At 49.1% G+C, this 21,266-nt stretch overlaps 1 protein-coding gene across 2 annotated transcripts in view; it reads left to right on the plus strand.

Annotated features, from left to right (window-relative positions):
* EPHB1 (EPH receptor B1) overlaps nucleotides 1-21,266 on the plus strand; it is a 408,729-nt gene that overhangs the window by 336,769 nt on the left and 50,694 nt on the right. For both annotated transcript variants that reach the window (XM_031439520.2, XM_010975520.3), the window contains 2 exons: nucleotides 7,211-7,333; nucleotides 19,000-19,247. In XM_031439520.2, the coding sequence (XP_031295380.1) occupies nucleotides 7,211-7,333; nucleotides 19,000-19,247 (371 nt within the window). The remainder of the gene's footprint in view (nucleotides 1-7,210; nucleotides 7,334-18,999; nucleotides 19,248-21,266) is intronic.

Genomic DNA, 21,266 nt, shown 5'->3' on the forward strand with positions numbered 1-21,266 from the left:
ACTAAAATCCTCCAGTTTTGAGCAGTTACTATGTTAAGCACAGTCACTTTAAGGTAACTAATTTAATCCTCGTAACTGTCCAATAAAGTAGATTTTGCGTATGAGGAAACAGAGCCTCAAAGAGGCCAAGTAACCTGTTTGTTCAGAGTCTTGGAATTAGTGATTTGCAAGAATCAAAGTTTTAAATTCAGGCCTGTCTGCCTTTGTGGTCGCAATGACAGTTCAGATCAGAGGAGGTAATACACAGACGTGCTGTCCTCTGTGCTGGTAAGAACACGTCTAGAGGGATGTTCTTGGCTCTTGGGGTCCCCCCGTCAAGAAGGACTTTGTCAGCAAGGCAGCCTGCCTATGGAGGGTGCCAAGTCCTGACCTGCTACCCCAGAGATACCAGCCAGTTTGGTGCCAGAGAAATGCAGGCAGGGACCTGGGGGTCACCATTAGGCGTGACACCATCATGCAGTTGCTGCGTTTGTGAGGTTAAATGGAACTGTCAGTGAAAGATCAAAGGAGGCAGACTTTGATTCAGTGCGAGAACACTGCCCCCCAAAACTGGAACTGTCAACACAGAGTCTGGCTGCTTGTGGGGAGGGAGGTGAGCCCTCTGCTCTTGCAGAGACAGCTGTCAGTGAAGGATGCTGTACAGAGGATTCCTGCTTTAGGGAGGAGATTGGACTTGATGCGACCCAGAAACACATCTAGGTCCGAGATTCCACACCCGGCTTTCTTGACTCTGTGTAGCAGGGATGTTTTTGAACTGCAGAGGACACAGCATCCTGTCCATTGGAAATCACCTTGGACACCAGGGTGAAGGACAGGTGTGCCGGGACGAGGGGGACAGACCGGGGAAATTTTGGCTGCTTCTCCTGGAGGTAACAGCAGCGTTAGTCACTGAGCAGGAGTAAATGAGGGCCTGTGGGAAGAGGAGGAGAGGCCCCCAGGTGCAAAAGGTGGCTGAGTGTTCAGTGGGTGCTTATTAAATGTCAAATAAATTTAATGAGCTAGATTCACCCGTGTGTCGGCTGCTGGCTCCAAGCCAGAGTCTCTAAAAACTAGGTTAACTCTACGAGTCCCTGGCTCCTTCACTGTTGTCCTCAGCTTCCTGGCAGGGTGCCAGTTGCCCAGAAACAGTGGGCCTTGACTGGAAGGACCTGCCTGTTCTGGTCAATTGATACCCAGGAAGCAGGGAGATACTAAACTTCTTCTCCTGAAATATCTTCCTCAATAGCAAGGAGCCTGTGGCCCACTTGCCTTCTTCTGGAGACACGTGGTAGACAGTAGCTGCGGTTTTAAGAACAAATTTTAAAGTGTGGTGAAAACCCCAAACAGAAGGTGGAAGAACAGTCTTCCTCAGACTCAGTGCTTTTCCTCCACCCTGGGGCTCCCCCTCTTGGATTCATCCTCTATCCCTGGCTGAGCACCCAGCACCTCCAATTTTTTATAGAAAAAGACAACCACCCATTGCTCCGGTCTTGGCCCTAAGAAGCAGGCAAAGCAAACTTTTTAGAGCCTTTCCTGTAGCTTTAATCTAAGGAACTGAGTCCTCAGCCCTTCACATCCACAGCTTCAACTCCCATTCATGTGTCTTCCACATCCACATCTCCAGATCCAGTCTTTCAGCTCTGTTTCCATCCTGAGTTTCCGGACTGGCTTCTAGGCACTTGCACATTTCACCTGTGCATTCAAAATTTAACACCATGTGTGCAAACTTCCCCGACAATAGGGTTTCCTTCCCAAAGTCCATTACCTGGTTCATAGGAGCAGGATTCTGGAGGCCTTGGCACCGATTTGGATTCTTCTGGTCCCTCCGTAATTCCTCATCTTTAATTGCTCACCATGTGCTGTCAGTTCTTCCTCTGAAATTTCTCTTGCCTCTTTTGCTGTTGTCACTGTGGTGCTCTGGTTGAAAACTCTGCACCTTCATTACAGCGGCCACCCCAGAGCTGTTTTCTCAGCCCCCAGCCCCTTCCCCACAGCAGTGCGTGTGAATGCTGCAGGCTGCCTGCGAAATGAACTCCCCGATGCCTTCCTCTCAGTACATCCCTTCCCTGCTGCTGGAACACTTGTCAGCTCTGTGTGTCCGATGGCATCAATCCCAATGCCGTTGTTTGGTGGTCAAGTCCCTCCCATGCTAGCAAATCAGCGCTGGTCCACCTCAGACCCTGCTGCTTTCCACGTTCAAGCTGGCCACACTCTCTTCACTCATGCAAGGGCAGGTGTCTCTGAGCTTCAGCCTTCTCCCCCTCCGATGAAGGACCACATCACTTGTCCTTCTAGGACTCTGACCTTGAAGACTGGTGTCCATTGTCTTCCATCTTCTCTGGTTTCTGCAGCATTTACAGCTTGTTTCCAGATGTGGGATCCTCATTCCAAACTCTCCGGCTCTGTTCTCCAGTTATTCCGTGTCTCAGGGAACTCCATGAGTGTTGTCTTCTTCGTAGCTGCCACAGCCCCTAGCACGGTGCTACTTGGGTGTCTTGTCCACTTTGAGAAAATGAGGGGCAATCAACGTCCTGAGGCAGGGGACTGGATGAGGTCCCTCCCCGGGACCGGAATTCAGGTGCTGATCTCTAAACAGCTTCTCTCTTGTGCTTAGATATCTGGACCAAATTTAGGTGAGTCACAGATATGACAAAGTCTGCCTTGGATCCAGAATGGGGAACGAGGAGGCAGACTCCCACTTCCCATGGCTCCCTCAAACCTCCTGGGACATGAGATACCGACAGCTGGAAACAAGCTAATGCACTAGCTCCGGGACCTGGCTGTAGGCTCCAGGGATGGGGAGCACTGGGCTTCTCCGGGCGCCCTTGAAGCCTCCCTCACAGGCAGTTGTGAGCTCCATGGACCCACAAGATGTCCTTGGAACTGATTTTGTACTTTTTCAATTTGCGAGAGGGCTGAATGGCAGCCTTCCATCTTCTCCTTCGTTTTTCATACCCAAATGTCACCTACTGTTCAGGACTGTCCCTTTCCTGGCCCGTGCTATTCTGCCCTGAGACCCTGGCACTTGTAAACATCCCTAGCTGACTTTTTAGATGCACCCTAATGATTTCCAGCAGTGAGAATTTGTCCCAGTCTCTTCCCTTTTGGGAGCACCCTGACCTACTGATGCAAGGTCTCCGACAACGGCCAGGAGTTTCTTCTGCTTCAAGGACTGCTCCATGCCAAGCAAGAAGGCTCTGGGTGGTAGCCAAATCATTTCTCCCCAAACCTAATACATTTAAAGGCTTGGTTCATGTTTAAGATTTTGCAGATCTCCTGGGATGATGGTCTTTTAAAGCTTTGGCATAAATGAGTTTTGAGATCAAAGAACAAACGTATCGGCAAATCAGATCTTCAATAGAAATTAGTAAACTAGACGATCATAAAATTGAAGATTTTTTCTCTCTCTCGGCACCATCAGTCAGTTTACTATTTTTGTGCCAAAGGTATGTAACCCATGTTAAAAATAATGAAAATAACCAGGAACTATAAAATATTATAAATATAGATTATTAAGACTAATAATAATAGGAAGCATTGTGCAGAGCATTATAAAAAGTCTCACATTGTAGAGCTATATTACATCTGATATTATTATAACGGCCATTAATATTATTTCCCCAACACTCAACAATCTGAGAGCATTTTCTGAGCCCTGTCTCCAAATGTTTGGCTGTGCCTGACTCCACATCTGACTTGAATTCCTTGTTCACTGTCTGGTGATTCATTGCACAAAATACCATTTCCCTGATAATTAAAAACTGCTCACTGGCAAGTGGGAGCAGGAACAGGCTGATGCAGGATTTATGCAGAAACACAAAATGAGCCAAAAGACAAATGACCTGTTCTGCCTAGCTAAAGGCATTTTTTTTCTTCTTCTTTTTTTTTTTTTCTCATCATTTTCTGGGACTTGGAAAAGGCTAGCTGTGATGAGGGAGACAGGTCTGGAGGGAGGCGTCATCCCGAGATGAGGTGGATGCGGGGGAGCCATTAGTGCACGTGCTCCTCAATTTCAGGGAAAACAAGTCTGATTTCTTACGCCTGCACAGATGCAGGACGTTTGAAACTGGCATTGCATCAGCACGCCGAGGCTCCGTGCCCCTCCCTGGCTTCTTGTGAAAGGCTTTGGCAGTGACCAAAGCCCCTGACCCAGAGCAGCCGTTGAGATATCATGTGTGCACAAACACACACTCTCACATGCACATATGCGCACACACATGCGCGCACACACACACTCCTTAATTCCACAAGCCAGCGAGGTAGCACATCTGTCTGAATAAACTGCACAGTCATCAGAGCGTGAACTTTTTTCCCACGTAGGTGTGCCTGCTTGCACGCCACTGGCCTAAATGAATCCTGGCACCGTCAAGAGAACGGCCTTTCTCTTCTGGGAATAGCTCCTTCCCAGAACTGATTGGGCCGATATCTGTGGAGCTCATTAACTCGGAATCCTTTCTCATTCATCCTTACGTATGTCTTCACTTGAAAACCATTCATTACAGCACATTCTAGATTGTTTAATTAGTTTCCATGGAAGAGGTCCTGTAGGACAGCTTAGCATACATCGTTTAAAAGCTCTTGATCCAAAATAACAAGGTGGTTATTTTTAAAGTAACTAATATGACCTTAAGAGGCTTACATCCCCCACTGCCCACCCCTCTATCTTCCTCTTCCTAGCTCCCCAGACACTTCCTAGAACAACTTGCAGATAACAATCACGAGCATATATCAGTCTGTGATCCCTCCCTGTGCATCAGGCACTGTGTTAGTGTGTCACTTGCAATATGGTCTTTAATATTGCAACTGTCCCTGGAGGAAGGTGTTCCCTCCTCTGTTGGCAGAAGAGAAAATTGTTAGAAGAGATGTATGTGGTCTTGCTGCAGAATGCCAGGCTGCAAAGAGGCTTTGGGGTTCTGACCTCACCTCTGGATCCCAGCCTCTGGGCTCTCAACCTCCTCTCATCTCAGCCCAGAACTAGGAGAAAGTCACAGGTTGTTGACACTGACCCGCTGCCCTGTTTGAGTGGGTCTGCCGTGGCCTCATCTCTTGCCCTCAGCTGTCCAGCATCCACTGGCTGACTTCCATCTGCCACATCTGCATTTCTTCACCTAAGCACACTCTCTCACCTTCCAGCCTCCCTGCCCACCTGCACAGCCTTCCAAGCAGCTCCCAGCCAATGACTGATGGGAGTTGTTGGTAACACTATAGCTCCCTCCACCTGGGGTGGGCAACTCTGAAGCATGTGGTACCCACACAGCTTTCAGAGCTTTGGAGGGGGCGGGGCTTAAGCCTGCGTCAGTTACCTGTGTCAGTTACCCACAGTGTAAGTGCCATGAGAGCACACCTTTGATAGGCTGCCTATTCCCCACCTTCCTTCCCCACTCACCTGCAAGTACTTCTTGGGACCACCTCCCAGATAAGCCACTTGCTTTCAAAACCTTGTCTCAAGTTGTTGAGACCCCAAAGACGACTGCCGGAGATGCTGGTCTGCATTGTTAGGCTTTCCATCTGTTCCAGTCCCTCCTGCTCTTCACTTGATCTCCACACCACATGAGAGAGATGAACCCCCATCTCTGTGTTCCTTCCCTTGTGCCCAATGAAATTAAAGTAAAATCTCCTCTTTCTCTCTTCATCCATTCATCCTCCAGGGACTAGAACATTCTCTTACAAAGTTGAGGATGTGGTTTGTCCAAATTTCAATCAGCAGATTCCAGAGTCAACGTTGTCAACTCCAAGTTTCCAACGAGCATTCTAGGATGATGCAGACCACTCTAAAGCAAGCTGCCTAGTACAGCACGAGTGATTTTATTTCATGACTGGGAATAACCCAACTATCAGAAAAAGCAATTCCCCTGGGCAGGGCATTTGGCTCTCGTTGGCTTTAAAAAAATACCCTCTTTAGTTCTCTACTGCATCTTCCTTCTCTCTCTGGATTGTATCCCGGACAGAATTGGTGACCAGGCCAATATTAATTTGGGGAAGCTGTAGAGTCATCAGAAGTTTTGGGGATGAACGATGTCAAAACTGGACGGACCATGTGCTCAGGGCCGGGAGACACTGAGAAGAAGCCACGGTGGGGCGTGTGTGCTGAGAGGGCGGAGCTCAGGGAATCTCAGGTCCAGCCTCAGCCTGGTCCCCAGCTGCAAGCACAGCGCTCGTGCTGTCTCAGACCCGCCTGCCCTGCTGACCCGCCTCTTCCACGAACCAGACAGCAGCTGCGGGCAGAGAAAACGGCTACTCTCCCCAAGGATGTGATGCTAGACTGTGCTGTTTAGCTTTTGAAGCCCACCTCCCACCACACTACTGCCAGGCAAACAATCTCCATACTTGCCTAATGACACATCCAACGTGGTGAAAAATGATACTGCGATGAATCCATTTATTTCTTGGGTTCCATTTCCTTCTTTTGTCCCCTCTCCACTTTTTGAATGCATTTTTTTCCTGCAATGACAATTCTCTATTTTGTCCCCATGCAGACCTATTTATCTTGCCCCTGTAAACATCAGTGACAAAGTCCATATTCCTTTATGTATTTCTCATTTACCATCTTATTCACTTTTCATACTTCAGTGTGTTTGAAGGCATGGGGTTTCAATAACCATTTTTCTTTCATCCCACCTCATTTATTTCTCTGTAGACTTTCCTCTTCTATCTTTCTCAGTGTTTCTATACTCTTCCACGTTTCCTCTTCCAGTATCCTGGCTTGGCACTCCTATCTTGAGGTTTTTCTAATAGCAATTTCTTTTTTTTTTCTTTTTTTTAATCCATTCTCATCCTTCTTCCAGCCCTGGACACAGCCGTCAGTTATAACCTTAACGGTGGCCTCCACTCAGGAAAGTTGTCAAGTTGATAAATATTGATATCTACCCTACCATTTTACCACCACTTTTCTGCTAATGTATTTGGTTGGCATCAATCAGCTTCTTTGCCTTCTGTGAGTGCCCGGTGTGGGAACTGGTCCCGATCTGTCACGTATAAGTAATCTGCTCCACATTTCATCAAGAGCTCAAACACAGAAGGAAATATGGAGGAGAAGTAGAGGACAGAGAACCAGGCTAGTGTGGCCCAGAGGGAAGGGAGATGGGGTGGTCCAGCAAGGAAAAGAGAGGCAGCTTGATGTACAGGAGAGACGTCCCCTCAAACCATACCCTTCTCCTGGGGACATCAGCCAGCGCTTAATGACCACCGTGTCCTCTTTGGGATGTTAACCCTGCTTATCTCCTCCAATAAGGGTCCCCAGGGATGAAGATCTACATTGACCCCTTCACTTACGAGGACCCCAATGAAGCTGTCCGGGAGTTTGCCAAGGAGATTGATGTCTCTTTTGTGAAAATCGAAGAGGTCATCGGAGCAGGTATGGCTCTCCTCCCCACCCTACCCCATTTCTGTTCTCTTGGTGTCCAGACATCCTCTTCTCAGTGCTCTGGGTGTCCGCTGCCATCTTTCTTTCTCCCCAGAAGATGTGTCTAAACTACCTATGGTGTGTGTCTAGGGATCTCTTGGGGATCTTGTCCATGGTGTCCAAGCTTATTTTTTGTTGCAGAGAAGGCAGTGCTAATTTTAAAAGATTCAGAAATAGCTCTGAAAGTGGACCACCAAACGCAGATAAGGAGAGAGACGTAGGGCAATCAGTTGAGAAGATTTTGAAAGAAATGCAAGTTTTTAGAAGCCAGATCCAGTATTGCATTCACCGACACTGGTATCTTCATGGTTCTGGGCCAAGATTTCTTCCCACACTTTCAGTTCTCCTTCTGCAACGTGCATGGATTTGGAGACAGACCATGAGGAACTGAAGAAGAACCACTGTTTCTAGAAGAAAACCCATCCATAGCCATAGTTCCTAAAAAAGATCTATGATATGGATGGTAACAGAAGACAAATTTTAGTCCCAAGAAATGTGTGCTCTCATCCGTTTTACTGCGTTGGAATAGAAACCCAGCCCAGCAGAGAACTAACTGCCTGAGATGCTCTCAGGGAATTTTATCTCAAGACTGAGCTAGAATTTTCATCTTCCTTTAATGGAGCACTAGTTGAGTCAGATGGGCAATGGATCCAGCCTTATTCATGTAACTGAATAAAATATTTCCAAATACCGTTCCTTTGGAAGTAATCTCTTTACTGCCCCCTCTGCTGTCTTTTCTGAATCTTTTTTAAAAAATGTGTTTGCTTTGTGTCCTCTTTCCTACTTTTGTTTCCTTCTACAACATTCTTTGTCTTTTCTTCTTCCAATCATAGTAGCCATTGTTCAAGATCCCTTCACTCACATCTGTAGCCTTCTTTGTAGCTCCTGTGTCTGGAAGTGCTTTGTTCACATCGATATTTTGAAGGCCATGGGGTTGCCACTTCCAATAATATTTTTGCTCCATAAAATACGTTGAGTCCAAGTCTTGCAGACAGCTACTCCATATATTATCTTTAGGGAGAAAGTCACCGTCCTTCCATTCACTGCCTCTCTTAATGCACTGAGAGGTCAAAAAGCCATCTGTGAAATTGGAAGTCACATTTGAAAGCTTGCCCCACGAAGCCACTATTTTCATGCTCTGGTTTCCCTCTTAAAGAGCTCCAACCTCATAGCATCACCGTGGTGGGTACCGGGACTCTCCCTGTGGGGACACACCACTCTCTTGCTGCCAGCCCCTCCCGAGTCCCCGCCAGCTGACCATAACCTGGTCCACAGGAGTCTGTACAGATTTCCCACTGACTTTCATTACATATGTTACTGAACCATGACTTCCCCTTCTGTGCAGATAATTTTCTCTTCCCCCTTAGATGCTGACATACCTAAGGATCGTGCCTTGGAAGGCTGGATAGCAGATAAATCGGATTACTCGTAGGAGCTCAGGTTTCTCCAGTACAGTTGAAAGCGTGTTGGGGAAGAGCTCTTTCACTCCCGCACCCTGTTCCTCCACATTATTCATTGTTGTGTCATGTGGCCGTGGTGCTAGTGATTTTAATGTTGTTATTTATGTCATGAGCTTAGCGCAGCGTGTTCAGGACTGCATTTCATCCCAGAGAGCACATGTCAGCCCCCTTCCCGCCTTTGTCCGGGGAGAAGGAAAGAGCCTTCTCACTTTATGACCCACCTGGGGAATTGCTACTTGCCGCAAGCTCACCCACTGCTGGCCGCCTGTAAAAGGACAATCATGGCCCCGCTCCATCCTTCGCCTTCCATCTCTGTGTCGCCTTTGCTGATGCTGCCGTGTTTGTGCATTCTGCTCAGAGAAGGCTCGGTCCTCACCATGGCTCACCCTGTCCTGGGCAGGGATGATACATTTAGCCATTTATAAGATGCCCAGCACCTTGGAATAAAGACTTCTGCCCAGTTGCTGCTAATCATCCTCTACCAGACACCCCTCTGCTCGTGTTTCAGAAATTGCAAAGCTAATCCCTGTGGTTAATTCACTCTGTGTCCCTTGATGCAGTTTCAACAGGAGACACTCCGGGCTGGCATCCACCTGCCTTCACTCTCCAGTTCTTTTTCTCCTCCGTCACTGCTCCTGCTTGGCCCCCGCCCTGCCTCACTGAGACTGACTTTACATTGTGCTGAAAGAGCTGATGTAAAGGTCAAGTTAAAAAAAAAAAAGAATTTTGTAAGGTGAAAGGTATACAGTGTAATTGGCAATATTTCCCTTCGCCACCTGGCAGATTGAGTGCAGGGGTTAGACTCTGGCTTGGATAATGGTAACACAACATGGGAAGAATTGGAAATCAGTTCTCCTTCCTTCATTCTGTTCCTTCCCTCCATCCCTCAACACAGTCTCATTGAATATTTTTTGCATGCTGGATGTGGAGTCCCAGAGGTGAGCAGACAGCCGCCCTACTCTGAGGTCTGACAGTCTTAGAGACAAACAGACCAGGCGTGTGCTCACTGATTCACACAGCTCCCAGCACAGGCGTGTACAAAGTTCAGGGCCAACACAGAGCAGCGTCCAGCTTCTCAGGGAGTGAGTCAGGGGATCAGGAACACTTCACCAAGGAGATCGCCTCTGGGCTGAGTGTTCAAGGATAGAAACTAGTGAAAAAAAAAAAAGTCACTTTTTGTGAAACTCATGAGAGTGAGATGGAAGAGGGAAATTAAATGCCTTAAGGAGGGAAACGAGCGTGACCTTCCAGCAGTCATGCGCTGCAGCCAGCTTGCTCTGTCTCGCGAGAGCCAACAGTGTGCCTCTGTTTCCAGCCCCGTGTTCAGTGACATCGTGTTGGTAGTTTGACATCAGCCGTGGGAGGAGTGTTTATACCCTGAGAATCGGCAAATGCTACAAATCAGGGGTATTTGTTTCTTTGTTTTCTGGGGAGCTGGTTGTTGAATGCTTACGCGGACACCCAACGTGCAAGGTAACTTCAAAGAGGTTGCAGAGGAACTGGCCCGTTTCTGCTGAGTGTAGACCCAGAGGAAAGGGCTGCATTTGTGGCAGGAAGGATTAAGTTCAGAATTCAAGAAGATCCTCATTCATGAAACACTGATTCCCTGCCTGTGATGGTGGTGGACACTGGAAAACACACTCAATCCCTAACCATCCCGGCCCGACAAGTCATGGCCTGACACAGTCCGACTCCGCTAGAGGAGGGGAGGGGACAGAGCTAAGACGAGGGGCCAGAGAACATGTAGCCATGGAGGTGGGAGAAGAAAAGGCTTGATGGCCAGAGAGGATACAGGGAAGCAGGTTTGGAGGGCCCCTGAGGATGTGGAGGCTTTGGATGGGCTAATGCTCTGCGCAGCACGTGAGAACAAAGAGGAGGCTGCTGGGGAGGCGTTTCTTGAGGGTAAGTTTCAAGGATTAAGCCTGGAGAATCAGGCTGAGGTTTAGAGATCTGGGGGCTGCGGTTTGGATTTGATCCTGTAGAAGTGCTGAGCGGGTGGGTTCTGAGCAAGGTGGGTGGTGGGAATGAGGTGGGGAGAAGGTGGTAGATGCTGTGTTTAGACTGGACTGGAAGCGGTGATGGGGAAGGGTGGGTCAGAACTAGGAGGCAAGGAGACCAGTTGTGGGGCTTGGAAATGTGGAGAGAGTTTGAGATGGCCAGTGCTGGGACCAAGGGTGCTCAGGAAGGCTGCACTGCAGCAAGTCAACTGATCTAAATCAGAATGTATCCAAACACAGCAAATAGAGAGGCTGGTGGGCTTGGTGACTGGCATTGATGGAAAGGCACGGCAGAGGGCGCAAGGTAATTTCACATGCGAGACTAGAGAGAGGTGGTGAGTGCGCTGGAAGTGGCCTGGTGGAAGGAGGAAGGCCGATCCTTCCTCTTCCTCCTGCCGGTGATGGGAATTACTGAAGTCGCTTGAGAGAGGGCGGCAGGCAATCAGGTTGGTGCCTTTGGAGAATGTCAGCTCTTGGTAACCATGAATCTAATAGGAGTCCCCAGGATTTGACCTGTGGAGTTCTGATCCACTGGTTAATTCTGATTGGTTTGACCTGTAGACATGCCCAGAGCATAAACCAGGGCTGCTGGTATCATTGGGCCTTATGGCATGAATAGCACTACTGGGTTGTGCAGTGTGCAACCGATATAACTGTATGTAGCAGCCCTGAGCATGACAAATGCACAAAAATATAGGTAGGGGTGTCACCAGAAGGTGTCATCCAAGGGGAGAGATGCCAACTGTATTTTAATTTGTAAACACATCCTCCCCTGACTCCAGCAGCTGCCGGTTCAGCATTTCCACAGATGGCTTGTCGTGAAGGAGAGGAGGCCTGCGGCGAGAGGGCTGAGTAAGGATAGCTGGGGAGAGGGAATTCGTGCTGGATACGGAGGCAAGCGGGCCAGCGAGGCCCACCACTTGTGCCTTAGAAAAAGAGGAGGGGTTTCTTGGGGATGACTTGGTAGAAAGTCACCTGCCAGCCTGACTCTCCTGGGCTCATTCAGAGTGAGGATGGACAGCGTGAGGGTCGCCTCAGACTGGAGCAGAGTCGCAGCAGGAAGGGTTTCTAGAGCAGTAAATCAAATAGATGTCGTCAGTAATGATAATGAATATAGCTGGCACGGACTGAACCCTCACCGTGTACATACTTTACAAGCATAGTCTCATTAAACCCTCATAATAGCTCGGTTAGCCCTGGGAATTAGCGTGTGTGTGTGTGTGAGAGTGTATGTGAGTATGTAAACTGGTAAGGATTTAGAGGACAGCTTGCCACAGGCCCTGCTGCCAGTTGAGCTAATGCTAGAGCAAGAATTGAAACCCAGAGATGGTTGATCTTAGTCTGATGAAGGTAACTCTCACTACCTGCCGTTTTCACTACTGTTCTGGAAAAAAGCAGCCAAGCACACAGGGACACTGCTCCCGAGAGAGAACTCTGTCTGGCAGCTTGGACTCCCCAAGCCCCTTGGCTGAGAATGATGGTACTTTCTCCTAGACTTTCGGATGCCCATGTGATGGTACCACAAAGTTGTCCCCCATTCCCTGGGGAGGGCACGATCTTCCCAGAACACCCTTGTCCCGTCCTTGGTCCGGTCCTCCTATTCTGGCTTGATCAGTTATTGCCTGAAGAAGGACGGTAATGAGGACCAAGACATTTAGCATTGCAAATCATCTGTGCCTGCTCTATGAAGGAAATAATAAGTAACATCTAGGTATATGGTTGTCTAATGACCACAAAAAGCTGTGAGTAAAGAGAAAACTCATTTGCTCTTACCAGCTAGGGAGTAGGTATTGTGGGCACCATGGCTATTAATTAGATTCCATCTCATTTGCCAATGCTGGTAGCCTGGTAATGGGTACCTGGGGAACTCTGCTGAGAAGGAGAAATAGGGTTGTGATCAATTAGTAATGTCTGTCCTGGGTGCAGGGTCAGGAGGTGGTGGAGCGCCGGCCATGGTCTGACTATCCCTGGATTAGCCACAACCGATCTTGCATGGGCTTGTCTGGAAATCATACTTAAAAACTGAGTTTAAATTCATTCTTCCAAAGTTTCTTTTCTGGTGGAAGCTTGAATTAGTAACTAGAAGCTCCGCTTTCCTTTTCTCTCCCCTAAGGCAGTTTGTGACTTCAAAATGCTGCTAAAAAAAAAAAGAGGCAATTGTGTGTAGATCCATGCTACACATGGCCAACAGCTAGTGCTCGAAATACCTGCTGGCAGGTTGGATGTTTCATTTTCAAAAATTGAAAATTCTTCCCTTCTGATTTTATATATAATAGTTGAGGCATTTAATGCTGCTGAACTATTTTTTCCTCTCTCCCTCGATTTGTCAAGGAAGGTAGGGAAGAGGATCTGGCAAGGAGCTGAAACTTGTAGAGAATAATTTAGCAGCTGTCTGGGAGGGCAGTGACAGGAACTGGCTAAATGGCTCTCTGCTGACAGCTTCGAGGGCTGTGGTTCTCAAAATGGGGCCAGGCATCAGAATCGCCCTCAGGCATGTTAAAACCCAAGTCACGGGGCTCTCCCTACCAAGTTTCTGATCCAGTAGGTTTTGGTGGGGCTCGAAAATCCGCATTTTCTAACAAGTTGCCAGGTGATGCCGCAGGCTTCACACTTTGAGAACCACAGCTGAGAGCCACTGACACTAAGCTGGCCTGAAGCTGGTGAGGGGTCCTAGCCAAGAGGAGGTCCAGCTGTAGGCGAGGATCCAAGGTCAGCTTCCAATCTGAGTCCAGCCAGACCAAAATTAGGTTGCCTGAAATGACTGTCAGTCAAGGAGCTGCCTGAGAAGAATCAACCGTAACCACTACCCAGTCATTTCCTATAAGTGTCTATTTTAAATATAATGTTAATGCTTGATTTGTTGAACACATTTTTCAGTTACTAATTTTTATGGAAAGGATAAAAAATGGATGGCCATGATTTGGAGCTTATGTAAAAGGAAGGTCTTTAGAGCTCAGATCATGGCAGGTCAAAGCACCGCAGACCTCAGATTCTAGCCCTCATTACAGGAAGGGTGTTCGAAAAGCAAAATTAGTTGTCTGAGTCGAGTATAAGGAACGCAAAGTCAATCACAGGTGACAGCAGTCAGATGGTAAGCGACACAAGGCCTTGGTTTTCTGTTTGTTACTTGTTTGAGGCCCACTGACTCCCATTCCCTAGGAGCCTGTTGGGGTGCTGGAGGGCCGGAACCCCCAGACTTTAGTGTCCTGGACTTACCTGGATACACCCTCCATGCCCAGGTACCGGCCGCAGGGCTTCCTACACCCCTGGCAAGGCGCCCTGCTGTGTCTCCGGTCAGTCCCACTGGGCTGCAGAAACCTGCTTTCCTCCCTTTTCTCTTCTAGTACCCACCCTCACTCCCCACCCCGCATCCTCACCCACATCCCAACTCCCCATCCCTACCTCCACCCCCACACCCCTACCCTCACCCCACTCCCCACCTCCAACCCCAGTCCCCACCCCCCACCTCACTGCCCATCCCCATTCTCCACTCCCTACCCCACACCCTTAGCCCCATCCCCATCCCCATCCCCACCCCACTCCCTTAGCCCCATCCCCATCCCCATCCCCACCCCACTGCCCATCCTCACTCCTACTCCCCACCACCCACCCCACTCCCCATCCCCATTCCCCACTCCACACCCCACACCCCTATCCCACCCCCGCTCCCCACCCCTGGCTGCTCTTTTTAAGTCACTACCCACCCATGTGGAGTTTACCAGCACATGGACCTTGCTTCATGTTAGGAAGGCCCTAAAGTACATCATTTCATCATTTCTTTTTGTCAAGCTGAGCTAAGGAAGCTGAGGCTGGAAGGAGGCACCTTGCCTGAAGTCAGGCGTGGGGCTGGAGTAGACGCCAGCTTCCTCCAGAGTTTCTTCTTGGCCAGACTTTGTCCCCACTGCACTGGGAGCCACTCAGTTAAGGGGTGGAGCAGAGCCTCCGAGTGAGGACAGTGGACCAAGAGACTGCCTCTGCAGTCGGTTTGAAAACCTCTGGGCTTGGAGAATAGGAAGCCATTCATTTGTCAGATACAGGAAAGGAGCGATTTTTACAGAATCACCATCCTTTAAGCCACTGCTTTCCAGTGATTATGGAGCAGGTTTCTAAGAGCCACCACACTGCTCGATGATAGCCATACAGAACCATCTCGGCCTACCCAGGGAGAGCACTTTTTAAGAAAGACTTAATTTTCTTAGAGCAGTTTTAGGTTCCCAACAAAACTGAGTGAAAGTTACAGAGATTTCCTATACCGTCCTGCCCTCGCACACGCCTGGCCTCCTCCATGATCAACATCCCCCAGCAGAGTGGTCCATTGGTCACGATTGGTGAACCTCTGCTGATTTTGTCATTAGCACCCAGGTCCACAGTTTAAGGTTCACTCTTGATGCTGTACATTCTGCGGGTTTGGACCACTGTGTAATGACACGTGTCCACCATCATAGCTTTCCATAGAGTAATTTCACTGCCCTAAAATCCTCTCAGGAGAGCACGTTTTTATTTGACAATTTTTAAAAACCGTTTGATGGCTATAGCGTAGCTCTAAATTCTCTCCCTACAGAAGAGGTAATTTCAGGCTAAAGTCTTAAGAGCGCAGCACCTGAAGACCAGTCGGCCACAAAGATTCAGCAATGACGTGGCATTTGTCAGTTAGGGAAGGAGAGCACGTGGCCCGCACGGTTCTGCGTGGAAGGGACTGCTCAAAGCCACACCGGCCTCGGTTTCTTGCCTCTTTCTCTTCTTTCTCCCCTCTCACAGATACAAAGCCCACACTGTGTGTCAGACCCTGGGCAGCAAGAGGCAGCTTGTGCGTAAGCACTGCTTTTGAAAGAATTCAAAGGTATAGAGATGAATTCCAGTTACCTCAGGGCCTCTGGCGGGTCCCTGACCCGTGTGGAATATGCTTGGGTGGTTTTTTAGACCCACGGCTCGCAACGTCAGCTCAGAACCACCTGGTGACCAGGCTTCCTGGGCCTGTGACCGGAGCAGCCACCCAGGGCCCGTGCTCAGGAGGGCCCACGCTTGGTTTAAGGCTCTGCCATCACAGTCTTGAAATTCTTAATACATTTTGAATAAGGGGTCCTGCATTTTCATTTTGCACCAGGCCAGGGAGATTATGGAGCTGATCCTGCAGACAGCTTTTAAAGATGTCTGGGTGCCCAGAATGCACCCAGACCAACTAATCAGAATTCCTGGAGATGGGACCCAGGCCTCTGCACATTGTAAGCTCCCCAGGGGATGGCAGTGGGCAGCCAACTTTGGGAACGGCTGGTATAGAACAGAAGTGCTCACCAGGAGTGTGTATGTGTGTGTTGTGGGGAATAGCAGATTCACGTGGAACATTTTTACAAACTGCACAGACTGTTGTGGAGACGGGGACAAATATTCCGATTCCAAAATATTCTGATCCCACCCGACTAGCCAAGCAGGAACTTTCGATGAAGATGACATTTATCTATGAGAGAGTCCCACTGTGTCTGCTGTTCCCTGGTGGCTGAGTCGCTCTGACAGTAACCGCCTCTGAATGGTTAGGACCTGCACGGTTGGGGCACAGTGGTCCCCGCGTTGTGACCTCACATCCACCACAGCACTGTTCCCTGTGACACTGCTAACTGGACACACCTACTAGGTTGAGGTGTCAGAAAGATGGATTCCAAATATCTATACACACACATATAGACACATACATGTACACGCCTATGAATATATACACACTAAGCACACTCTACACACACACATATATATACACATATATGTACACACCCATATATGGCAGGTCGCTGTTCCTCGGTACTTTTCTTGAAATTTTACTTTTCTAAACTACAAAAGCAATGCTTATTGTAACAGTTTAAACAGCACAAAAGTAACTAAATTAAGTTTACTAATCTACTCCCCCAATCCTATTCCCCCCATACTAGTGTAACCATTTTTAAAAATAACTTGAGGTTGAAACTAAACTCATTATGAAGTTTTTCTGTAGTGGCTTTCGGCATACACACACACACAGCCTGTCAGGGTGTCTACCACAAGATCACATGGTATCACTTGCTCTTTTCTTCTTCACTTAGCAACGTAATGCGGGCATCTTCTGAAGTCCGTACATGTCACTCATCTGTTAGTTCTTAGTAGCTTGTGGCATTTCTGCAGGACGGCTGTCCCGTTTTCCAGCCATCCCCCTGGTTATGGTCATATGGTGTTTGGCTATGGAAGGAGATACTGCAATAGACAGTCTTCTGTAAAAATGTAAATACTGGTACTTCTGCGTCTTCTGGACAGAGCAGGGGTAGCGCCTCCAGCAGCTGATAAGCCAGGAAGGGCAAAGCGAAAGCCGCACAAGTCCCTGCAACTGTGACACCTCAGCTTGTGCTGCTGTGCCTGCCACGGACCAGGCATTGCAGGGGGGTGCAAGCCACGGATGTGAAGGAGACTTGGTCTGACTCTAAACAGTCGTGATCGCAGTGAAAACCCAGTGTCCCACACACTGTACAGCTCATGTCCGTGCTGAGAGCTTCCTGATGGTGCTTAAGCTCTACTCCAGCCCTAGGTTCTAGCAAGTTCCGCCGGCTCTGGAGCAGTTTTGCACACAAAGCCCTTTCATGCGGCTTCCTACCAGACCACGCAGCAGAAAATACAGGAGACTTTCGACGGAATCGCAGGCGTTGGCTTGCTTTTCTAATGCGGCCGGGCATTTATCTGGTTGCTCACAGTTGGCTGCATCATTTTCTTCCAGAAGCTGAAAGTAGAAAAGAGAGTTTTCTCATGTTTCTCCTCTCAGGCCTTTGACGTGTGTTCTGTGATGCACTTCAAGGAGATGCTAAGCTGCTTCACGTGAAAGAACTGAAGTTACAGAACCAAGTTACATCATAAAATAACTTTCAAAAGCACATTTAACGGGATTCGACAGATTTTTCTAAGCAGCTGTGAAATAGTGTCACCAGAATTGTTTTTACTCTTGGTGGTTTTACTGCAGAAGTGCTGAGATGCTGTGTGTAGCTCCCGTCTGCTTGGAAAATCCACTTGCTGTTGAGCCGCCGGGAGCCTTCAGCTGCAGCCCCCTCGGGTCTGCCCCGACCTTCCTGCAGGGAGCAGCTCTTTCCAGCAACCCCAGTCAGTGGCTGAGCACAGTGGGATGCTGGGGCCTGGGCCTTTATGGAACAGGAGCTCCGTTCTGGAGCTCCTCATTGCAGTCTGGGCTTCTCCTTGTCCACTCCTGCCTCTTCCTTACTTTTCATGAGGTCAGGTCTGCATTGTGATCTGGGACTCAGCCAAACCCTGCATCCTCTCCCCTATATCCTGCACAGGGTCTGCTAACTTCCCTCCCTAACTCCTCAGTGTCTGCTTTCTGAGGGACCCAGTCGACGCAAACGCTTTCAGGGCAATGTAGGAACATAAACGCTAGACTTCTCATTCAGAGGACTCAAGCACCTGAACGTGTCCCCTGGCCCCGGGACAGTCTTGCACCAGGCTCTGCTCAAAGTAAATTACGATCCCGCCGCAGTGAAACTGACTGTTTCATTTCAACTGTTCAGCTGGGACACAAATGAAAAGCCAAACGTGGTGAAAAACAAATTTGCAGACAGTCTGAAAATTCCACTTTAGTCGAAGCTTTCTAAGACCCGAGGTAAAGAATGTCTTTGGGTAGTCCTTCTGTGTTTGCCATGAACTGATTAAAGCCAGGACACCAGAGTTACAGTGAGAGGACACTACTTCGCTTCTGCCACCCTAATCACCGTTCCACTTGGAGTATCGTTTTTTAAAAATTTTTTATTGAAATGGTATTAATTTACAATGTTAGTTTAAGGTGTACAGCAAAGTGATTCAGTTATTCATATACATAAATATATATATATATATATATATATATATATATATTTTCTTTTCAGATTCTTTTCCATTATATGTTATTACAAGAAATTGAATATAGTTCCCTGTGCTATACAGTAGCTCCGTGTTTTTTATCTATTTTATATATAGCAACATGTGTCTGTAAATCCCCAAAGCCTAATTTATCCCTTCCACCCTTTCCCCTTTGGTAACCATAGTTTGTTTTCTCTGTCCATGAGTCTGTTTTGGGGGAGCATCATTGTTCTTGATAAGCCGCTTCCTCTGGTGGTCCCCCAGACTGAGAAGGAAGCGGGTAATGATTGCCTTCTTGTTGCAGGAGAGTTTGGAGAGGTGTACAAGGGGCGTTTGAAACTTCCGGGCAAGAGGGAAATCTATGTGGCCATCAAGACGCTGAAGGCCGGGTACTCGGAAAAGCAGCGTCGGGACTTTCTGAGCGAGGCCAGCATCATGGGTCAGTTCGACCACCCCAATATCATTCGCCTGGAGGGCGTGGTCACCAAGAGTCGGCCGGTCATGATCATCACGGAGTTCATGGAGAATGGCGCTTTGGATTCTTTCCTCAGGGTAAGGGCAGCTCGGGGGCATGGGTGATGCTGGTGTGGTGGATGGTGGAGGACGGTGGCTGGATTGGGGAGAAGGGTCTGTGTGAGGACAGCCTGCCGCTCAGGAACCCCTGATGAAATGCGAGCAGGCACTGGAGATGTTAGCGAGGTGAACATATTTGTTGCTAAAAGGAAAGAACAAAGCAGAGCGTGTGGGCCCCTCGACAGGAGGACGGCAGAGCAGGGCCTGGGTCAGTGCTTGTTGGACGAGCAGGGATGAATGGAGGAGGATGGAAAATGGCCATCGGCATCCACATGGGTCACGGAGACAAGACATTGAGCAGCTACACCGTCCTGCGTGATTCACGCAGACGCCGGTGGCCTTCTCTGCCTTTTCCCCAGTGCAGCTGCCCTCCCAGCCCGCTCTCGTCATTCAGAGGAGGGTTCAGAGATAGAACAGGTTGCCCTTTTCTGATGCCTGGGCCACCTGGCCTCTGAGGAGGTGCTTCTGGGCAGCTCAGGGGAAGACTGTGTCACATGCGTCCACAAGTCTTTTCTGGGGTTGATACGGAGCTGTAGCTCCCAACCAGCCAGAGGTGGGGGTCCCTGAATGCTTCTGGTCAGGAGATTGATAAAAGACCATTATCAGGGCGTGCCCAAAGGCAGCCACAGCAGAAGCACTTACATTTCTGTGGGGTATCCCAGAGCTACTCAGGGGCTGAGTGATGGTGAGCGTGATGCTCGTGTGCGGGAGTGGATGGTCTCTTATCGTGGTGGGGGAGCCAAGGTCTGCCTCGCTGGGACCAGAGGCTCAACTGGGGACTTCTGGACATCCTGGGAGCACTGGGTCCCGGGGGCGGCATCAAAGAATGGGGCAGGGCTTTCTGAGCAAGGCTTCAGGGTAATACCAAGGAGCAGGCTGTGGCTGTCACCAGCGCCACCAAATAGTAGCTGTGGCTGAAGATCGAAGAGTCAGTCATTGAAACATTCATGAGGTGGCTGCTCTGGTCATGCCCTGTGCTGGGAACCAGGCCTGTAAGAGAGGAAGGAGATGTGGCTCTAATGCTGTGGGACACATCACCCCAAGACTTAGGTGGCTCAGCACCACAACGATCTCTTTTGCTCGTAAGCCGGCAGATTGGGCAGGGCTCGGCGGGACACCTCTGTTCTGTGTGTTGTCAGCAGGGGCGGCTCCAGGGCTCAGGCCTGGGATCATCTGAAGGCTCATTTACTCATCTATCTCGTAATTGACACTGGCACCTCTCCACCTGGCCTGCTAGGGCTTCCCCACGGCAAACTGTTTTCCAAGAATGCATCCTGAGAACGGAAGGCAGAAGCTGTATCCGTGTTGTAACCCAGCCCGAAAAGTTGCACAGCACCCCTCAGCCCCAGTGATGGGCCGCCTAGATTCAGGGGGAAAAAACATGTCCCCCATTTTGATGGAGGGCGGCAACCTGAGGGCTTCATAAACATATAAGGCATGGGGGTTCCGTCATGCCCATCTTCGAGAATACAACCTACCCAGGGGTCCCTTCCCCCCTCACCGGCCTTAGTGCCCAAAGCTCCCAGCAATCCTCTGCCTTGATGATATGCTTTGTTTTTGTGCCTGGAGTACGCGAAGTATCACATAGAGAACTGAAATCTTCCTGAGGAAATCAGGGAAGGCTTCAAGGAGGAGAGAGAGAGAGAATTTCTCTGATGTTGGAGAAAGAGGAATTTGCCAGCTGGGTCAGGAATGGGCAGGTAGGCCGACAGAACAGCGGGACTGGGTGTTCGGAGGTCACGGTCAGCGTGGCCTGTTCGGTAGTCAGGCTGCGTGGTGGCTCCCACGCTCAGCAGCAGTGCTTAGGCGCTGCAGTGTGGAAGGGTGGCAGACAACTTGTCTCGAAGCTGCATTTGCACACACTGAAGCTACCTTTGCGGCAGGGAGCACACACTTAATGCCTCGTCTGGGTTGTCGAGCAGTAGTGGGTTTTGTTTTTCAGGCTGGAGGGTGACTGACGTGAATTGTGGGGCCCATGTGTGTTGCCTGGTACAGCTT

This window comes from Camelus dromedarius, chromosome 2 (assembly GCF_036321535.1).
Source record: "Camelus dromedarius isolate mCamDro1 chromosome 2, mCamDro1.pat, whole genome shotgun sequence".
NCBI classification, from domain to species: Eukaryota; Metazoa; Chordata; class Mammalia; order Artiodactyla; family Camelidae; genus Camelus; species Camelus dromedarius.